The sequence below is a fragment of the Aphelocoma coerulescens genome (genome assembly GCF_041296385.1).
Source record: "Aphelocoma coerulescens isolate FSJ_1873_10779 chromosome W unlocalized genomic scaffold, UR_Acoe_1.0 ChrW_unloc_scaf_3, whole genome shotgun sequence".
Lineage (NCBI taxonomy): Eukaryota > Metazoa > Chordata > Aves > Passeriformes > Corvidae > Aphelocoma > Aphelocoma coerulescens.
The window spans coordinates 1,966,567-1,986,705 of NW_027184082.1; the positions used below are offsets into that span (position 1 = coordinate 1,966,567).

General features: G+C 47.0%; 1 protein-coding gene across 7 annotated transcripts in view; it reads right to left on the minus strand.

The window, feature by feature from the left end:
- LOC138102868 (ubiquitin-associated protein 2-like) overlaps positions 1 to 20,139 on the minus strand; it is a 295,204-nt gene that overhangs the window by 95,407 nt on the left and 179,658 nt on the right. For all 7 annotated transcript variants that reach the window (XM_069000627.1, XM_069000633.1, XM_069000632.1 and 4 more), the window contains exons 17-19: positions 6,496 to 6,679; positions 1,690 to 1,756; positions 127 to 313 (exon numbers count right to left, since the gene is read on the minus strand). In XM_069000627.1, coding sequence (XP_068856728.1) covers positions 127 to 313; positions 1,690 to 1,756; positions 6,496 to 6,679 — 438 coding nt within the window. The remainder of the gene's footprint in view (positions 1 to 126; positions 314 to 1,689; positions 1,757 to 6,495; positions 6,680 to 20,139) is intronic.

Genomic DNA, 20,139 nt, shown 5'->3' on the forward strand with positions numbered 1-20,139 from the left:
GCATGCTGAAAATGCTAGTCAAAAGTGTGGATTTCTTAGCATAGATATGGCTGACAAGATGCTCAACTGACAGTCCTGCTGACTGAAGTTCTCTGTCTATCCACATAAACTGTTAATATTGCAAACCTGAAGACATTAAGGGAGCTGCCCGTGTGGTAGCAGACACACTGGTAACACTCAGGCCAAGGCTAGCTGTAGTGTTCATACTGCTTGCCATGCTGACAACTGAAGAGGTGGTGCTAGTCGCTGAGGTTGAAGCAGTTGAAAAAGTTGTTGAAGGCTGAAGTGAAGTTGTGTTCTCAACACTAGTGTGCTAGAAAGGAGACAAAAAGAATGAGGATCACAGAGCAAATGAGGCACAGTGAAAGATGCAGGGGGGGAGGGAACAAAACTAAAAATCAAACCAAACAATATTTTAAGTAACAGCAGCACATGTAAAAAATAATGCATTATCTATGTATCAGGCAAACAATGAAATTGCGTGCTTGTGATTTTTAAGTATTCAAAGAAAATTATTACATGACAGTTAAATTCAAACCACTATATCATCACAAAATTATACCACAGTAACTCAAATGTCACTCCCTTGCATTATTTCTTGCCCTTTTTGCTTGTATACTCCTTTAAGCTAGTATTTGTTATGTTACATAAACTATATTCTTCCAAAAGACAGTATTTGTTTTCAAAATACAGGACACTGCAATTGTGATTTCCTCAATGCATTTGTGGAATTTAAAAGATTAAAACTGCAGTGCCCCAAAACAGAGTCAATGTGGTAAACTGAAACACAAACAAAATGTATTACAGGAACACATGAGGATAAAGGAGTTCCTGGTTTGAATCCAGCACAATACAGTGCCTTAGCTGGAAGCTGATCACACCTGCAAAACAGCGTCATCAATACACAGAAGCCAAAAAGAACTCTGACAACAAAAAAGGAAGACATTAGGATAAGTGTGATTTTTAAATTACATATACAGCAGGGGTGGAGCATTACAAACCAAAATTCAAGCATAAAGAAAAGCAGTAACCTATCTGCATACCCCAACTGGGATTGCACAGACAGAACAAGGCAGTGTCTCTCTGACTTTCATTTGTGCAACCTCATCTAGAGCACTGTGTTCACTACCATTTGCCTTGTTATCTCTAATGCATTAAATATACAGGTGACAACAATGTCACATGATAAACTTTAAAATCATCTGTCCTGAGGCATTTGTCATGACATGTACCATTCCATCACCTGCACTTTGCCAGCTAACCTCTCCAGTGGAGATGGCGAGCAGTCCACATTTTAGAGCAGTTTCAGACAGCCACATCTAAAGTTTTATTTGTTTTTTAAACACGTTTGTTATAAGAAATTCTTTCTATATTCCATACCCCCCTTGCTGGCACAAAAATTTCCTCTACAGTTGTGTGACTGGCAAGTCTCTGTAATAGCTAGTCCTGATCTACTACAAACAAATCACAAGTGGTAAAGACTTTTTTACCACTAGAGAGCTGGCAGTCCTCCTTCCCAGAGATAAAGCTCTTGTTTCGGTTCTTAGCATACTGGGGCACACTGAACTAAGAGAGGGTCTGTCATAGTTTAGCATAGCTTGGTTTTAGTTGAGAAACCACTACAGGGTCTTAATCATCAGATAAACTGACTATATGCCAAATATCTGGGGAAATGCAAATAGGTCTTACCACATGTGATGTGCTTGAAGACAACACTGAGGCAGGGGAGAGGCTGCTCTGATGATTGGAAAGGGAGCTAAAAAGAAATTGCAAAGAGTTAATAAAATTATTTTTTCCTAAAACATTTTTAATATATATCTATGTATATACACACATACATATATACAAACACAGAGTAGGTAGTAGAATATTAGTTAAAAAATAAAAATTGCAGGTATGTGTATACACATACACACACAGTAGGATAATAAAGAAAAAATTGTCTGTAGAAGTGTGTGTATAATATACATACACCCTGACATTTTCCCTTTAACTAATGTCCTTCTACCGTTTAATGAAAAAAATGAAAATGAAGTACAGAGACAGCTATTACTAACAAGAAACATCTAAAACACCATTCATTTATATTTATCAAATTACTATATTTTTAGAAAAACAACTGCTGGTTCAGGAATTATGTAACAATGACTCCAAGACATGTCAAGTCCAAAACCAGAAGAACACTCACACAAACATATGGCTTGTTTCTCATTCTTTCCATGAGCAACTGCTGCTGCTTGGCACAGGGCACAAGTATTAATTAGGTGAGATAGTGCTTTGGTTTGACTCATTACGGTATTTCTCACATAACCTGCATAACATTAGTTAAACTAATTAGAACTGCAGGGTATTTGACCCATAACTCTACCAAAAGCCCCAACAAACTCTCAAAAGACAAGGCTCAAAAAAAACCACAACCCCAACAAATGAAGAGCATCTGTGAAAGTCCAAAAGTTAGCCATACTACTACAGAATCTGTCGATTTAATCAAGGCCAATTCATACCACTACACCCTACCAAAAACAATTTCCTCTTTGAAAAGATGAATCAGAACTATTAGTTCAGTTTTATACATACACTGTAAAATATGAAAATAAAGAATCCCCTTGTAGATAGAAAAATGCTGCTAGCAAGGATTTTCTTGCTATTTTCTAAGCCTGTGAGAGACTTTTCTCTCTCACAGAAGAGGCAGCAGAGTTCTGTAAACAACTAAACACCTGCAGCCTTGAAAGGTCTTGTTTATAGTACAGTAGAAAAATATTTTGACAATGGATGTTTTAGGATTTTAGACAATCACCCCAAGGGGTGGCTGCTCATTTGTCCAATTAGACTATGAAGAAAAAAGTCTATAAAAGAGTTTGTAAAATAATTAAAGAAATCAATCTTGCTGCACAATTCCTGCCTGCTGGATCGTCTCTCCTCCTCCTCCCTACGGCTGCGGGACATGGTAAAATACTCTAGGGTTGCAGTAATATCCCCTGATGAAAAACATTTGCAATAGCTTTGCTTTAGAAAGCAACTCTGCTTTAGCACCATCTTTTTTCCCCTAACTGAACAGGCCTGTGAACTTTTGGCACTAACAGCAGCACTGATATACATCTGTGGCTGGACAGTGCCCAGGTAGAAAGGGACCTGGGGGTACTGGTTGACAACCGACTAAACATGAGCCAGTAGTGTGCCCAGGTGGCCAAAAAGGCCAATGGCATCCTGGCCTGTATCAGAAATAGTGTGGCCAGCAGGACCAGGGAAGTCATTCTTCCCCTCTACTCGGCACTGGTGAGACCACACCTTGAGTACTGTTTCCAGTTCTGGGCCCCTCAGTTTAGGAGGGACATTGAGATGCTTAAACGTGTCCAGAGGAGGGCAACAAGGCTGGTGAAGGGCTTGGAACACAAGCCCTATGAAGAACAGCTGAGGGAGCTGGGGTTGTTTAGCTTGGAAAAAAGGAGGCTCAGGGGAGACCTTATCACTCTCTACAACTACCTGAAAGGTGGTTCTAGTCAGGTGGGGGTTGGTCTCGTCTCCCAGGCAACAACTGACAGAATGAGAGGACACGGTCTTAAGCTGCGCCAAGGGAAGTTTAGGTTAGACGTTAGAAAAAATTCTTCACTGAAAGAGTGATTATGCGCTGGAATCATCTGCCCAGGGAGGTGGTGGAGTCACCGTCCCTGGACGTGTTTAAAAAAAAAAAGACTGGACGTGGCACTCAGTGCCATAGTTTAGTTGATGAGGAGGTGTTAGGCCATATGTTGGACTAGAAGATCTTAAAGGTCTTTTCCAACCTAGTTCATTCTATGATTCTGTGATCCAAAGATCTTCAAATATCTCCCTGAAAAGTGACTGAAACGGTTTTTTAAACATTTACAGTGAGAGAAGTTATACCTTACATTCGAGGTCAAGAACATAACTTACAGCACAATAAACAAATTGAACACTGACAAAGCAAAGACATGAAAACCATGTATGGTTTAGTGCTCAAAAAAACCCTCCTCATGTGAAATCAGAAGCAAGACAGATCCTAACCATAACAAATATTTTAGTGTTCTCTATGGAAATAGTCACAAGAAAATACAGTAGTTTTCATAGCAAAGTTTCAGGCTAAATTATATGCCCTAATTAAAGGGCAAACACTTCTGGCAGCTCTTTGAGGTGCGGGACCAGAATAAATCTTGGTAGTTTCATAGATTAATTTTACTTTGACTCTTTAAAACTGTTCTCTGCCTGCAGGAATTACAATGACACCACTTCAAGCAGCAAGGAAAGAAACAGTTCAGTCCTACATATGTTTTTTAAACCACTCCCTTGCCCACTCTGCCCAGCTCTTCTAAAAGCCTTAATTCACTATCTGACCTATGGTAGAGACATAGACAAGAGCCACCAGCACAACCAAGCCAGACATACTTGGAATTCAAGAATCATCTTTCATGGTGCTTTGTATCTGACCAACAGCATCAATCCTCCAACTAAAATTTCTACCAATGTACACAGCTTTTCAACAAACAAATGTGGGGAGATGTTTTCAACATGAATGAATTAATTCTTGTTTTTTGACACATTTACCATTTTATTCAACAGAAAACACTAGTGTTTTAAGAGACTATGTCCTAGCTGTGAAACAGAAAAAAAACTGTGATAGCCCTTAAAATTAGTTTCTTATATTAACAAATACAGTACAAAGGTGTTACAGTGGGGATTCTGTAACACGATGTATCAAACCAGGAGTCCCATGGAAAAGAAATATATATATGGACAGATTCTTGGTAGATGTTTCAGAGAGATGTTTATTTCTCCAGCCACATGGCCGGAGCTCTGCTGAGGAACCCTTCTAGTCACGGGACCGAGAGTCCTCGCCCGCGCAGGGGAACACAAACCAACCAATGGCGAACAAAGCTGACCAGGGGCAGGGAAACCCCATGCCTCTCCTCAAGGCCCCTCTCCCAGGGCTACATGGCGGGGGGAAGGGACCCCGACACAAAGGTGAGTACTAAAACATTACCAGCACAGCCTCAGGATGTCACCTGTCCAAGGACAAAGCTCAAGTAACAGGCACTAAAAAATCAGATAGATAATGAGCTAAGCTGTGCTAAATGAACTTCCAGGAACGCTAATCTGACATTTCAAAGTGTCTTAAGGAAATGTCTTAGAAAAAGGCGGACATTTTCCCTGTGGAATAATTTCAATTTTCTAATTTTAAGAAATACAAATATAAATGAAAATATGATATTTCAAAATTAGCCAGGAAGTAAATTGTTGGGGAATGATTTCAAACATACAACACTAAACAAACAGTAGGCACTGTAGAAAAATTAGGAAAAACAAACTGGGGGAATCAATTTAGCTGACATGATTGAAGCAAGAGCCACTTGAAACACAAAGTTGTTCATATACCACTGTCCTAGGTAACCCAAAATGTTATTGTATTCCATATCTATCTGTGCCCAAAATTGTTACTGTCTCTTTAAGACCCTGCAGCAGGAAAACAACCATGGGGCAAGGGCTGGGAGGTGCCCAGGTTTGTTAAGGTTGAGGCACTCAGGCAGAACTCTCTCTTGCCTCATGGCTCTGGCTTTTTTCCCTTTGTTCTTGCAGGGGGATAGAGCTGAGGCATCGTGGGCAGATGCTCTCCTTTGGGTTTCTTTTGTTTTTGTTTTTTTCCTAGAGGGTTGCCTCAGGTAGTTCCCCTCCCGCCAATTCCACAAGTGCCTGCCTGCAGCTGCAGCATTGCAATGAGAACAGAACAGCCCCACTCCATATGATCTCTCCAGCCCACCAGCAGTACCCAGTTGAAATGGGAAGGCGCAGAGTCCGAGTTGCCCCAGCCGGCTGCCTTGCCATCTTCTGCCGAGGGGAAGGCAAAGTCCCTCCACGAGTTCTAGCCCTTGACCAAGTTCCAGCTGCCAGAGTATGCCAGCCACCTTCACCAATGGAGCTGCTGCCACCACCAGAGAGAAAAGAGGGGGGAGGGCTGCTGCCATCTTTGTCTTTCCACAAATGGTTGCCTGTGGAGGTCACCACCTTGGGGGAGGGGTTACTCTGCTATTTTTTAATTTCTCCTTGTTCCCAGGGAGTCTATGAGATTTCAGCAATTTTGTAACTAGTGACTATTACTGTTATTATTTTTGCCTGTTGCTGTTTTGGTTTTTTAGTAAACTGTTACTTTTTCACTTATATCTACTCGTTCATCTCTCCTTATTAGTGGAAAGGGATTGGTTAAAACTAAAGGGGAGGTAACTTATTTCAAAGTGTCCACCTTTCACCTTGTCTTAAACCAAGACAACCATTAGGACTTCAGGGCAGCAGCTGCTCTATCATTAAGAGGCAGCCCAGAGCTCATACTTTGCAACCAGAAACATCCTGGCCTCTTCTGAATATCCCTCCTAATTCTAGTTAATGTCAGGAGACCCTGGTGCCTGACAGCCCCATACACAATCACCCTTACATCTGTCCTTTCCCAACAATTGAGCTCCTTTCAGTTTATCACAACTCCTACTGTACCTGCTTAACTGTGAGAGTGAGCTGCTGGCCAGATCACTGGACTGAGGCAAGCTGGGCAAAGTTGCTGCATGCTGTGATGCTGAAGGCAGAAGTGAAGCAGTAGTGGACACCACACTGGGCAGAGAACCAGCAGAAGGTAGTGAGGGAGAAGGCTCTGTCTTAAGCACAGGAACTGATGAAGTAGCTGGAACAAATTAAAAAGAGACATTCAAAGACAAATTTGAGCATACTTGAAATCCCAGCCTGGATCAAGGAACACAACAGTGTTCTCCCCTTGGTTTACAAAAACCTGACCATTAAGAACCAGTAACAGCATAAAGAATCAGGCTATTAATGAAAATTCAAACAGCAACATAACTATCATTTTTCCCCTTTAAGCTCTTCACCTACAATAGATTTATAATTTTCAATGCTACATGTGTAGCAAACTAGTCTGCACTTCACCTCCCACTATCTGGATTACTAACTTTTGCTCACAAGCCAATCCTCACTTTAAAATTCCTTGCATTTGGTCCTGCAAACAGAAGTTATTTCTGCTGTACAAATCTACTTTTACCTACAGCTCTGCTTCTTCATTGCAACCTACACAGCACCTTTGATGTTTAAGACTTGAATTTCTGGAGTACAAGGGTACATACAACTTACCAGTTCGGAGAACTGAGTCAAATGTTTAATGCAGTAGAATAAAAGAAGCTATGATAAAAGGCCACAACTGGGCACAGCATTAAGCTCTTTTGATGGCTTGACAAATATTGTCTAACTTTATGTGACTGTCTTAGGTTACAATGTAAGATGTAACCAAAAGTATGTATTCTATCACCATCTGTTAAAACGAGGTGGGGCAATGTTCTTTATCTCTTCCATGACACATCCCTGATAACTCCCTCCAGGGGGATATCTTCCATTAATGGGCCATCCAGCCTCACAACATGACTCATAAAATTACATCATCCCATTGTGAGATGCTCCGCCCAGGGGGAGGAACCAAGCATTCCTACCTGAGGTTTGGAATACCACAGTCAGCCTGTACCTACTGGATTCCCAGAGGACAAGAGCTAACACTGGACCTTCAGGTGAAGACCAGACCTTTCTACAGGATCACCGCTTCAACAGGACCACTTCATCTGGACTGCTATCACCACCCTGACGAACAGAGTGTCAGGTTGCATCTTGACTCTGTCAGTGTCCTTGTACCATTGCATTTATTTTAATTTTCCTATTAAATTATAATTCTGACTTGCAATCTCCCACTGGTTTGTTTTCAAACTAGTACAGTGACCTAGATTATAAAAAGCTTTAACCATAAATAGTGCTTTTTCAAGTACACAGAGGAGAACTTGTTTACCACAGATGTGCCTTTCCAAAGGATCACAATACTGTAATAAAACACTGAACAACTCCACTGACCAACAGAATACCCAGCTGTTTCTACATGTACTGGGTTGCAGTGCATTTTATTACCATCCTCATGAGCTGTTGAAACCAGGTGGGGCAGTTTCCTTGCCTCCTCCCTCCGGACTATCTTTCTCTTAATGAGCCCATCAATGCCTTGCCGCATGACTCATCATCCCATTGTGATATGCTCCACCAAGAGGGAGGAACCAAGCATTCCATCCTAGATATCATCTGAGATTCTGAACACCACAGACAACCCTTCCCACTGGATTCCCAGAGGACAAGAGCTACATAGCCACCACTGGACCTTCCGAGGAAGAGCAGACCCTTTCTACAGGATCACTGCTTCAACAGACCCACTTCCACCACTTCAGGAGGACTGCAGCCACCATCTTATTGGACTGCTACTGCCACCCTGACTAACAGGGTGTCAGGTTGTATCCTGACTCTGTCAGTTTGAAGCAGTGTTTTCTGCCTTTATTTTTTTTTATTTCCCTATTAAATTGTTATTCTGACTTCTTGCCTCCCACAGGTTTGTTTTCAAACTAGTACATATTTTGGCACCCAATGTAGGGCAAGGTACTGAGAAAAGTCAGAATTACAATTTTGTATTGTAGAAGCCGCCTACTATGATGCTCAACATGCTTATATGGGTCTTGTACCTAGCTTTCTATATTTTTCTGCACATGGGGAACTACCTGCCGGTTGTAATGCTCCTGTTAAAACCAGGGTATGGTATAAAATTTGCTTTATTGGTCTATTATGCCTACTGTGTGATAATCTCCGAGGCAATGACCATAATTTGGAATATATACTCAACTTGGTTTGCTTGTCCTATTCTAGGATGCTACATCTGGGGCCTCAACAATCGCACCCAGCCCCTGGGGGGAGGAGTAAAGAATGTTTTTTTCCTGCCGTTCAGGCATGACACAATATTTTTTAAAATATTGAGTTCCCTCTGGATGTCAAAGATGGCATAATCTTGCTGTTAGTTCTGCTTTGTCTTCTCTGTACAGCGTGCACCATGTACACCATGCATAGAAACAGAGCTATGGCACAGCATCCTCAGGATGAGAGGGAAAAAAAGAGCAAAGAACCAAAGACCATGTCTATACAGACTGTCACAGAGGAGAAAGGAACCAAAAGCACTGTCAGCGTCTCCACACAAACCGTCACCGAACCAGAACAGCCTAAACCGGGAGCAGTTGCCCCCATTCAGAAGAAGAAATCAAAAAGCAAATCAGTCTGCATAGTGACTGACGAGGATGCAGCAGGACCTTCGCACCCAGCGGAAGAGACAGAGCCAGAGATCATCACTCGGTCGCTATTCCTGGGTGAGCTGCGCGACCTGTGGAGAGAGTTCACCCGTCAGACAAATGAGTCAATCCTGACCTGGCTGCTCCGCAACTGAGACGCTGCAGCCAATGACACCATTCTGGATGGAAGTGAGGCCAGGCAACTGGGATCTCTGTCCCGGGATGTGGTCATTGACCAGGATCGGGGGAGCCCAAGAAACTCTAAGCCTCTGGTGGCAACTGATGACAAGTGTAAAGGACAGGTACCTTTATAAAGAACACCTCCAGGTGCACCAAGGAAAATGGAGCACAATGGAACAAGGTATCCGATGCCTGAGGGAATTGGCTGGGCTGGAAATCATTTTCTCAGAAGAGGAGAGATTTCCTAAGAGCCCAGATGGTGTCCAGTGCATGTCACAGATGTGGTTGAGATTCACATATCTTGGACCAGAGATGTACTCCCGTTACCTGGCAACGCTGCAATGGAGGGAAGGTGAGGACAGGGTGGGCACCCTGGTGAACAAACTGAGAATACGAGAACACTGTCACAGCCCTGTTTCACACCCATGTCTCATCCATGGAAACAAGGCTGGCTGAGCAAGTCTGGAGCTTGATTGAAGAGGGCCATCAGAAATTGAAAAAGGAACTTAAGGAAGAGATTTACCAGATCTCGCCAGAACCAACAAGAGTCTCTGCCATTAGGAGCAGGCGTCCCCCAGCCAGGGAGAGAGGATACACTCCACGAGATAAGCTCTGGTTTCTTCTTCAGGAGTATGGAGAAGACATGAGGAAGTGGCATGGAAAACCCACCTACTCCTTAGCAGCCCAGGTACGTGAACTAAAGAGGGACAACTACCTCAAGAAGCTCATCTAGAGTCAATGCTGCTCCAGTCTCTTGCGCACAGAACTCCAGACAGTATAGGAATAATATGACTGATTCTCTTGAAGGGACCTCAGGAGCATATTCACTGGAGGGGAGCAACGTGAACCATGACCAGGAATAGAGGGGCCCTGCCTCTAGCCAGGTAGAGGAAAGGGACAGTCGGGTCTTTTGGACTGTGTGGATCCGATGGCCTGGCACGTCTGACTCACAAAAATACAAAGCATTGGTTGACACCGGCGCTCAATGTACTCTGATGCCATCAAGGTATGTGGGAACAGAACCCATTTCTATTTCTGGGGTGACAGGAGAATCCCAGCAGCTGACTGTACTGGAAGCCAAAGTGAGTTTAACTGAGAACCAGTAGCAGAAACACCCCATCATGACTGGCCTGGAGGCCCCATGCATCCTCGGCATAGACTATCTCAGAAATGGATGTTTCGAAACCCAAAAGGACATCATTGGGCTTTTGGGATAGCTGCTCTAGAGACCGAAGACATCAGACACCTGAGTACATTGCCTGGTCTCTCAGATGACCCCTCTGCTGTGGGACTGCTGAGAGTTGAAGAACAACAAGTACCAATCGCCAGAGGACCAGTACATCGTTGGCAATACCGCACCGACAGAGACTCTGTGGTTCCCATCCATGAGATGATTTGTAAACTGGAGAGCCAAGGAGTGGTCAGCAAGACCCACTCACACTTTAACAGCCCTATATGGCCAGTGCGTAAGTCCAGTGAAGAATGGAGACTGACGGTGGATTACTGTGGCCTGAAAGAGTTCAGGGCAGCACTGAGTGCTGCCATGCCAGACATGTTGGAGCTTCAGTACGAGCTGGAGTCCAAGGCAGCGGAGTGGTCCGCAACCATCGATATTGCCAATGCATTTTTCTCCATACCTCTGGCAGCAGAATGCAGGCCTCAGTTTGCCTTCACCTGGAGGGGCATACAGTACACCTGGAACCGACTGCCCCAGGGGTGGAAGCACAGTCCCACCATCTCCCATGGACTGATCCAGACTGCATTGGAAAAGGGTGAGGCTCCAGAACATCTGCAATACATTGACAACATCATTGTGTGGGGGAACACCGCAACAGAAGTGTTTGAGAAAGGAGAGAAAGTTATCCGTATTCTCCTGGAAGCTGGTTTCGCCATCAAGAAGAGCAAAGTCAAGGGACCTGCCCGAGACATCCAGTTCCTGGGAGTGAAATGGCAAGATGGACGGCGTCAGATTCCCACTGAGGTCATCAATAAGATCACAGCAATGTCTCCACCAACCAACAAGAAGGAAACACAAGCTTTCCTAGGTGCCACAGGCTTTTGGAGGATGCATATTCCTGAGTACAGCCAGATTGTGAGTCCTCTTTACCTGGTTACCCGCAAGAAGAATGACTTCCATTGGGGCCCTGAACAGCAGCAAGCCTTTGCCCAAATCAAGCAGGAAATTGCTCATGCCGTAGCCCTTGGCCCAGTCAGGACAGGACCCAAAGTGAAGAACATGCTCTACTCTGCAGCCGGGAGCCATGGCCTGTCCTGGAGCCTTTGGCAGAAGGTGTCTGGTGAGACTCGAGGTCGACCACTGGGATTTTAAAGCCGAAGCTACAGAGGGTCTGAAGCCAACTACACTCCCAGAGAGAAAGAAATCTTGGCCGCCTATGAAGGAGTTCAAGGTGCCTCAAAAGTAATTGGGACTGACGTGCAGCTGCTTCTGGCACCCCGACTACCAGTGCTGGGGTGGATGTTCAAGGGAAAGGTTCCTTCCACGCATCACGCCACCGACACCACATGGAGCAAATGGATCGCCCTCATGCAGCGTGCCCGTATTGGAAACCTGAATCACCCTGGGATTCTGGAAATTATAACAAACTGGCCTGAAGGTGAGACTTTTGCATTATCTTCTGAAGAAGAGGAAGAGCAAGTGACCCATGCTGAGGACGCCCCACCATATTACGAGCTACCGGAGACTGAAAGACGTTATGCCCTCTTCACTGATGGTTCCTGCCGAATTGTAGGTGCTAACCAGAAGTGGAAAGCTGCTGTGTGGAGCCCCACACGACGAGTTGCACAAGCTACTGAGGGACAAGGTGGATCAAGTCAGGTTGCAGAGCTTAAAGCCGTCCAGCTGGCTTTGGATATTGCTGAATGAGAGAAGTGGCCAAAACTCTATCTCTACACTGACTCATGGATGGTAGCTAATGATCTGTGGGGATGGCTGGTTCACTGGAGAAATGCCAACCGGCAGCGCAGAGGGAACCCATCTGGGCCGCTGAGATTTGGCAGGACATAGCCGCCCAAGTAGAGGCTGACCATGAAGGTTCAACACGTGGATGCGCACGTACCCAAGAGTTGGGCTAATGAAGAGCATTGCAACAATGAACAGGTGGACCGAGCTGCCAAGGTGAAAGTATCACAGGTGGATCTGGACTGGCAGCACAAGGGAGAATTATTCCTAGCTCGTTAGGCCCATGATACCTCTGGTCATCAGGGGAGAGATGCAACATACCAATGGGCCCGTGACCGCGGGATGGACTTTACTATGGACAGCATCTCACAGGTCATCCACAGTTGTGAGACCTGTGCTGCAATCAAACAGGCCAAGCAGGTGAAGCCTCTGTGGTACAGTGGACAATGGTCAAGGTACAAGTATGGGGAAGCCTGGCAAGTTGATTACATCACCCTTCCCCAAACCTGCCAAGGCAAGCGCTACGTGTTGACCATGGTGAAAGCAACCACTGGATGGCTGGAGACCTACCCTGTGCCTCATGCTACTGCCCGGAACACCATCTTGGGTCTGGAAAAGCAAGTCCTGTGGAGACACGGCACCCCTGACAGGATCGAGTCAGACAACTGGACTCATTTTGAGAACAGCCTCATAAACACCTGGGCCAGAGAACACCGTATTGAATGGATATATCATATCCCTTATGCACCAGCTGAGCTGCTGCGAAAGTTGAACAGTGCAATGGACTACTTAAAACCACCCTGAAGGCACTTGGTGGGGGGACCTTCAAAAATTGGGAAGTGAACTTAGCAAAGGCCACCTGGATGGTCAATACCCGAGGGTCCATCAATCCAACTGGTCCTACCCAGTCTGAACCCTTGCACACAGTGGATGGAGATAGAGTCCCTGTGGTACACCTGAGAGGTATTTTAGGAAAGACTGTTTATATTAATCCCACCTCAGGCAAAGGCAAACCCATCCGAGGGATTGTTTTTGCTCAAGGACCTGGTTACACTTGGTGGGTAATGCAGAAAGATGGGGAAACCTGTTGTGTACCACAAGGAGACCTAATCTTAAGTGAGAACTGCGTGTAGTGTTTCAGTGTATACATATATATATGTGTGTGTGTGTAGAGTTTAAGGAAGGTATTGATTTGGGATGATGCAGATGGTAATAGAATAAGGGGTGGATAATGTCCAGGGTTGCAGTGTATTCTATTTCCATCCTCATGAGCTGTTGAAACCAGGCGGGGCAGTGTTTCCGTGCCTCCTCCCTCCAGACTATCTAATAATGAGCCCATCAATGTCTTGCTGCATGACTCAGAGATAACTCCCTCTAAACTATCTTCTGTTAATGGGCCCATCAATGCCTTGCCTCATGTCTCATCATCCCATGCTGAGATGCTCCACCCAGAGGGAGGAACCAAGCATTCCATCCTGGATATAATCTGAGATTCCGAACACCACAGACAACCCTTTCCACTGGATTCCCAGAGGACAAGAGCTACATAGTGTTGAGGTTTGGGGAGTTCCCCTTCTGTCTTCTTTTTCCTCTTGAGAAATTTTTCCCATATATATTGCCGGGGCGACAAATTGCTGGGTTCTTGGGAGAAACAAAAGACCTGGCCACAAGGGGAGGGGTCCAACAGGCTACTCTTTTTCACCTGGGCTTGTGGGCAGTTAGTTCTCGGTGTTTGGATGGAGAGAGAGGCTGGAAGGAATTCGTCAGCACGGCAGGCTTCTGCTTTTTCAGCTGCCTTCCTTCTACCGGAGAAACCCCAGGATTCCCAAGCCTGCTTTTCCCTGCCCTGCTGGGAGCTGGGCTGCGGCCGCCCTTCCCCCGCCGTGGCTTCAAGCCTTCACTACTCTGTAGCCCCGCACGCCCTGCCTGCTGAGACCTCCGGGGGTTCCCACTGCAGCTCCGGAGTTTGATACATCTCGTCTGCCGCCTGGGATTTGTGCTCGTCACTGCTGTTCCAGCCTGATGTTCCCGAGACTCCGATTGGACACTGGGATTGGCTGCCCAGGGGGTTTGTGAAGCCTTTGTTCCATCCCTTCCCTGGATCTGAAGCCGCCATTACCTCATGCTCCCCGAGCTTGCTCCGGAGCCCCCCCTGCAGCCACGGGGGAACCATCGCACCTGCCCTGCTCACCGGGAGCAGCCAGCACCCCTGCTGGCTGCGACCGTAACTGCACCAAAGGGGAAAGTGTCTGACAGCCGAGAAGGCTGGCACTGGGTTACTCGTTTTGTTTGTTGTTACTGTCATAGTCATTGTTGTTTGTTTGCCTTGTTATATATACATATATATATTTTAATAAAGAACTGTTATTCCTATTCCTCATATCTTTGCTTGAAAGCCCCTTAATTTCAAAATTATAATAATTCAGAGGGAAGGGGGTTGCATTTTTCCATTTCAAAGGAGACTCCTGCCTTCCCTGGCAGACACCTGTCTTTCAAACCAAGACAAATCTTGGCGCCCAATGTGAGGCCTGAGGGCATCAAGAGAAAGGGGTGAAAAAGGAATAACAGTTCCTGGGTAACTTAATATTGTGTGCTGGATATAGGAACCTTGTTAGGCAGGACTATGTGGTCTAGTTTACCCTGGTTTGGGTGGCAGGGGGTCGTGGCTATATTCTTCCCCTTTGCAGCTCCTTACTTAAACATGGGTCCTCTGACTAATGCTACCATTGCTGTTATCCAGTTTGCGCTATGGGTCGATAAGGTGAAGAATTCATGGGCTTTTAACTTCCTTTGGAATGTGGGCACATGGATAAAGGGCTTTCAGACACTGAGTGCATGTTTTTGGGGTTATGTTAAAAATGGTACCTTCTGTGAGGAAATGACACCAGGGGAAGTTTTCTCCCAACCCCTCAACCAGTTCTCTGGGCCCACCCCACCAATTTTCAAAGGGTTTGGATTTCCTCTGGGTACTAACCAACTGCTGCTGGTAGGCCTACTCTATTTAGCACTCAGGGATAAACTGAGATTGACTTAGATTACTCAGACATCGGCCCCAGAGACTAGAGATCCTACCCCAGAGCCTGATCCTGCCCCAGAACCTGACACGGCCCCAGAGACTAGAGATCCGGCCCCAGAGCCTGACACGGCCCCAGACACTAGAGATCTTGCACCACAGCCTGACCCTGCCCCACAGCCTGATACTGCCCAACAGCCCACCTCTGAAATAAACCACCCAGATTTAGTGGGGGCACTGGTGAAGGAGATGCACAAGATGTGCTAAGTGCTGCTGAGGGAATACACCTCCCCAGCTAGTGGGAAACCCTGTCCCTGCCCCAAAGGGGGAGAGACTGATGGTGCAGCAGGGGAACCCATGGATGTTACAACCGTCCAGGCTCCAGCTGAACCACAAGGGCAATCACAGCCAGCAGCAGTCGCCCCTGTGCAGACGAGGAAGTATAAGACCAAATCAGTACGTCCAGTTAATGATGATGGGGAACCAGGGCCCTCATAACCAGCAGGGGAGTCAGAACCTGAAATCATCACTGAGTCCCTGTCATACAACAGTCTCCGTAATATGCGAAAAGACATTGTGCGGTGGGGGCGTGAGCCTTATACAACCTGGCTGCTTCGGGTTTGGGACCTTATGGGTACAGGCATGCAACTGGATAGTGGTGAGGCACGGTATCTGTGATCGTTGATCCAGGACCCAGGTGTGGATCAGATATTTGTGAGGGAGCCAGGGCCCCTTTCTCTCTGGGAGCGGCTCTTAATGAGTGTGAGAGCAAGGTTCGTTCACAAAGACAGAATGCTGGAGTACCATCATAGAATGCAATGGAAGACACTTGAAGAAGGGATCCAACAGCTAAGAGAAGTGGCAGCATTAGAGGTACTCTTTGGGAGGGATGGACAGCATGATAATGACCCTGACAAGGTCAAGTGCACAGGGCAGATGTTGTGGAACCTGGCAAAGCTAGGGCCACAGAAATACACCACCTTCACTGCAACAATTAAAACCGAGGACAACCAAGAAACAGTGGGTTCCGTCGCCAACAAGCTCAGAAATTATGACAGTATGGTCAATAGCCCGCTGAAATCTCATGTCTCTGCCGTGGTTAAGGACCTCAAATAGGAATTTAGAGTGGAGATTAGGGGGAGATGAGGGAGGAGATGAGGAAGATCAGTGCGGCACCAGTGTGAGTCATAGGCCCCCAAGTCAGAGGCCGATGTCCCCCGGCTAGAGACAGAGGGTACACCCCACGAGCTGAGCTGTGTTTTTTTCTGTGCAACCGTGGGGAAGACATGAGAAGGTGGGATGGGAAACCCACCTCTGTCCTGGCAGCATGGGTGCGTGAACTCAAGGAGGGAGGCACTAACCAAGGGGGTTCCGCTAAGGTGAAAGTAGCCTCAGCCTCCCGTGACCGAGCTGCCAGGTATTACAGAAGGGAGGATATGTCAGATCCCCTTGAAGGTACCTCGAGCATGTACACCCAGGGAAAGAATAATAACCAGGGCTAGAGGGGCCCTGCCTCTAGCCAGGAAGAGGCACGGGACAACCAGGTTTTCTGAACGGTGTGGATTCGATGGCCTGGCACATCAGAGCCACAAAAATGTGATGCATTGGTTGATACTAGGGCACAGTGTACTTTAATGCCATCAGGACATGTGGGGGCAGAACCTGTATCCATTGCTGGGGTGACCGGGGGATCACAGCAGTTGACCCTGTTGGAAGCTGAGGTGAGCCTGACTGGGAAGGAGTGGCAAAAGCATCCGATTGTGACCGGCCCAGAGACCCAGTGTAATCTGGGCATAGACTTCCTCCGGAATGGCTACTACAAAGACCGGAAAGGACTCAGGTGGGCATGTGGGATTGCTGTTGTGGAGGCAGAGGGCATTAAGCAATTGAACACCTTGCCTGGACTATCAGAGAATCCTTCTGCAGTTGGGCTCCTGAAAGTGGAAGAGCAACGAGTGCCAATTGCCACCTCAACAGTGCACCGCCGGCAGTATCAGACAAATCGAGATGCTGTGATCCCCATCCACAAGATGATCCGTGAGCTGGAGAACCAAGGGGTGATCAGCAAGACCCACTCACCCTTCAACAGCCCCATCTGGCCTGTGCGCAAGTCTGACAGGGAATGGAGATTGACTGTGGACTATAGTGCCTTGAATGAAGTGACTCCACCATTGAGCGCTGCTGTGCCGGACACGTTGGAGCTCCAGAACGAGCTGGAGTCCAAAGCAGCGAAATGGTATGCCACTACTGACATTGCTAATGCATTTTTCTCCATTCCTCTGGCAGCAGAGTGCAGGCCCCAGTTTGCCTTCACCTGGAGGGGCGTGCAGTACACCTGGAACCGACTGCCCCAGGGGTGGAAGCACAGTCCCACCATCTGCCATGGACTGATCCAAGCAGCACTGGAAAAGGGTGAGGCTCCAGAACATCTGCAGTACATTGATGACATAATTGTGTGGGGGAACACTGCAACAGAAGTGTTTGAGTAAGGAGAGAAGATCATCCAGATTCTCCTGGATGCTGGCTTTGGCATCAAGAAGAGCAAAGTCAAGGGACCTGCCCGAGAGATCCAGTTCCTGGGAGTAAAGTGGCAAGATGGACGACATCACATTCCTACTGAGGTCATCAGTAAGATCACAGCAATGTCTCCACCAACCAACAAGAAGGAAACACAAGCTTTCCTAGGCGCCATAAGTTTTTGGAAAATGCACATTCCCGAGTATAGCCAGATTGTGAGCCCTTTCTACCAGGTTACCTGCAAGAAGAACGATTTCCACCAGGGGCCTGAACAGCTGCAAGCCTTCACCCAGATCAAGCAGGAAATTGCTCATGTGGTTGCCCTTGGCCCAGTCAGGACAGGACCAGAGTTGAAGACCCTGCTTTACACTGCAGCCAGGAGCAATGGTCTGTCCTGGAGCCTTTGGCAGAAGGTGCCTGGTGAGACTCAGGGTCGATCACTGTGTTACAGTGGGGGTTACTGTAACACACATATATCAAGTCAGGAGTCCCGTTGAAAGGAAATATATATGGACAGATTCTTGGTAGGTGTTTCAGAGATGTTTATTTCCACAGCCGCATGGCCGGGGCTCTGCCGAGGAACTCTCACAGTCTGGACTCAGGGTCCTTGCCCACGCAGGGAAACACAGAACAACCAATGGGAACGAGGCTGACCAGGGGCATGGGAAACCCCGTGTCTCCCGTCAGGGCCCCTCTCCCAGGGCTACATGGCATGGGGAGAAGACCCCAACACCACTGGGATTCTGGAGCCGAAGCTACAGAGGGTCTGAAGCCAACTACACTCCCACAGAGAAAGAAATCTTGGCAGCTTATGAAGGAGTCCAAGCTGCCTCAGAAGTAATCGGCACAGAGGCACAACTCCTCCTGGCACCCCGACTACCGGTGCTGGGGTGGATGACCAAGGGAAAGGTTCCTTCCACGCATCACACCGCCAACGCTACTTGGAGCAAATGGATCGCCCTCATCACGCAGCTCGCCCGAAATGGAAACCCAAGTTGCCCTGGAATCTAGGAAATAATTACTAATTGGCCGGAAGGTGATACTTTTGGGTTATCTTCTGAAGAGGAAGAAGAGCCGGTGACACATTCCAAAGAAGCCCCACCATATAACGAGCTACCAGAGAGTGAAAGACAATATGCCCTCTTCACTGATGGCTCCTGCTGAATTGTAGGCACTAGCCGGAAATGGAAAGCCGCTGTATGGAGCACCACACGACAAGTTGCACAGGCTACTGAAGGAGAAGATGGATAGAGCCAATTTGCTGAACTCATAGCAGTCCACTTAGCTCTGGACAGAGGTGAAAGAGAGAAGTGGCCAAAGCTCTACCTCTACACTGATTCATGGATGGTAGCCAATGCTCTGTGTGGTGGGCTGGAAAGGTGGAAGAAGGCAAACTGGTAGCATAGAGGAAAACCAATTTGGGCTGCCGATGAGTGGAAAGGCATTGCCACTCGGGTAGAGAAGCTACCCGTGAAAGTCTGCTACATAGATGCTCATGTCCCCAAGAGTCGGGCTAATGAAGAACATCGTAACAATGAGCAGGTAGATCAGGCTGCGAAAATAGAGGTGTCCCAGATAGACTTGGATTGGCAACATAAGGGAGAGTTGTTCTTAGCGTGATGGGCCCATGATGCCTCAGGCCATTAGGGCAGAGAAGCCACCTATAAGTAGGCACGGGACCGAGGGGTGGGTCTAACCATGGACAGTATCTCCCAGGTGATCCATGATTGTGAGACATGCACTGCAATCAAACAGGCCAAACAGGTGAAGCCCCTGTGGTACGGTGGGCGATGGTCCAAATACAAGTATGGGGAGGCCTGGCAGATTGATTACATCACACTGCCTCAAACACGCCAAGGCAAGCGCTATGTGCTCACAATGGTAGAAGCCAACACAGGATGGCTGGAGACCTACCCTGTGCCTCATGCTACTGCCTGTAACACCATCCTGGGCCTTGAAAAGCAAGTTCTTTGGAGGCACGGTACCCCTGAGAGAATTGAGTCTGACAATGGAACTCATTTCAAGAAAAGCCTTCTAAACTCCTGGGCTAGAGAACATGGCATTGAATGGGTGTACCAAATCCTTTACCATGCACCAGCAGCTGGGAAGGTTGAGCGGTATAATGTACTGCTTAAAACCACCTTGAAGGCACTGGGTGGGGGGACTTTCAAAAACTGGGAGGTGCATTTAGCAAGAGTCACCTGGTTAGTTAACACCCAAGGCTCCCCCACCCAAGCAGGCCCTCCCCAATCCGAACCCCTACTAACAACAGACGGGGATAAGGTTCCAGTGACACACGAGAGGTATGCTTGGAAAAACTGTTTGGGTTAATTCTGCCTCGAGCAAAGACAATCCCATCCGTG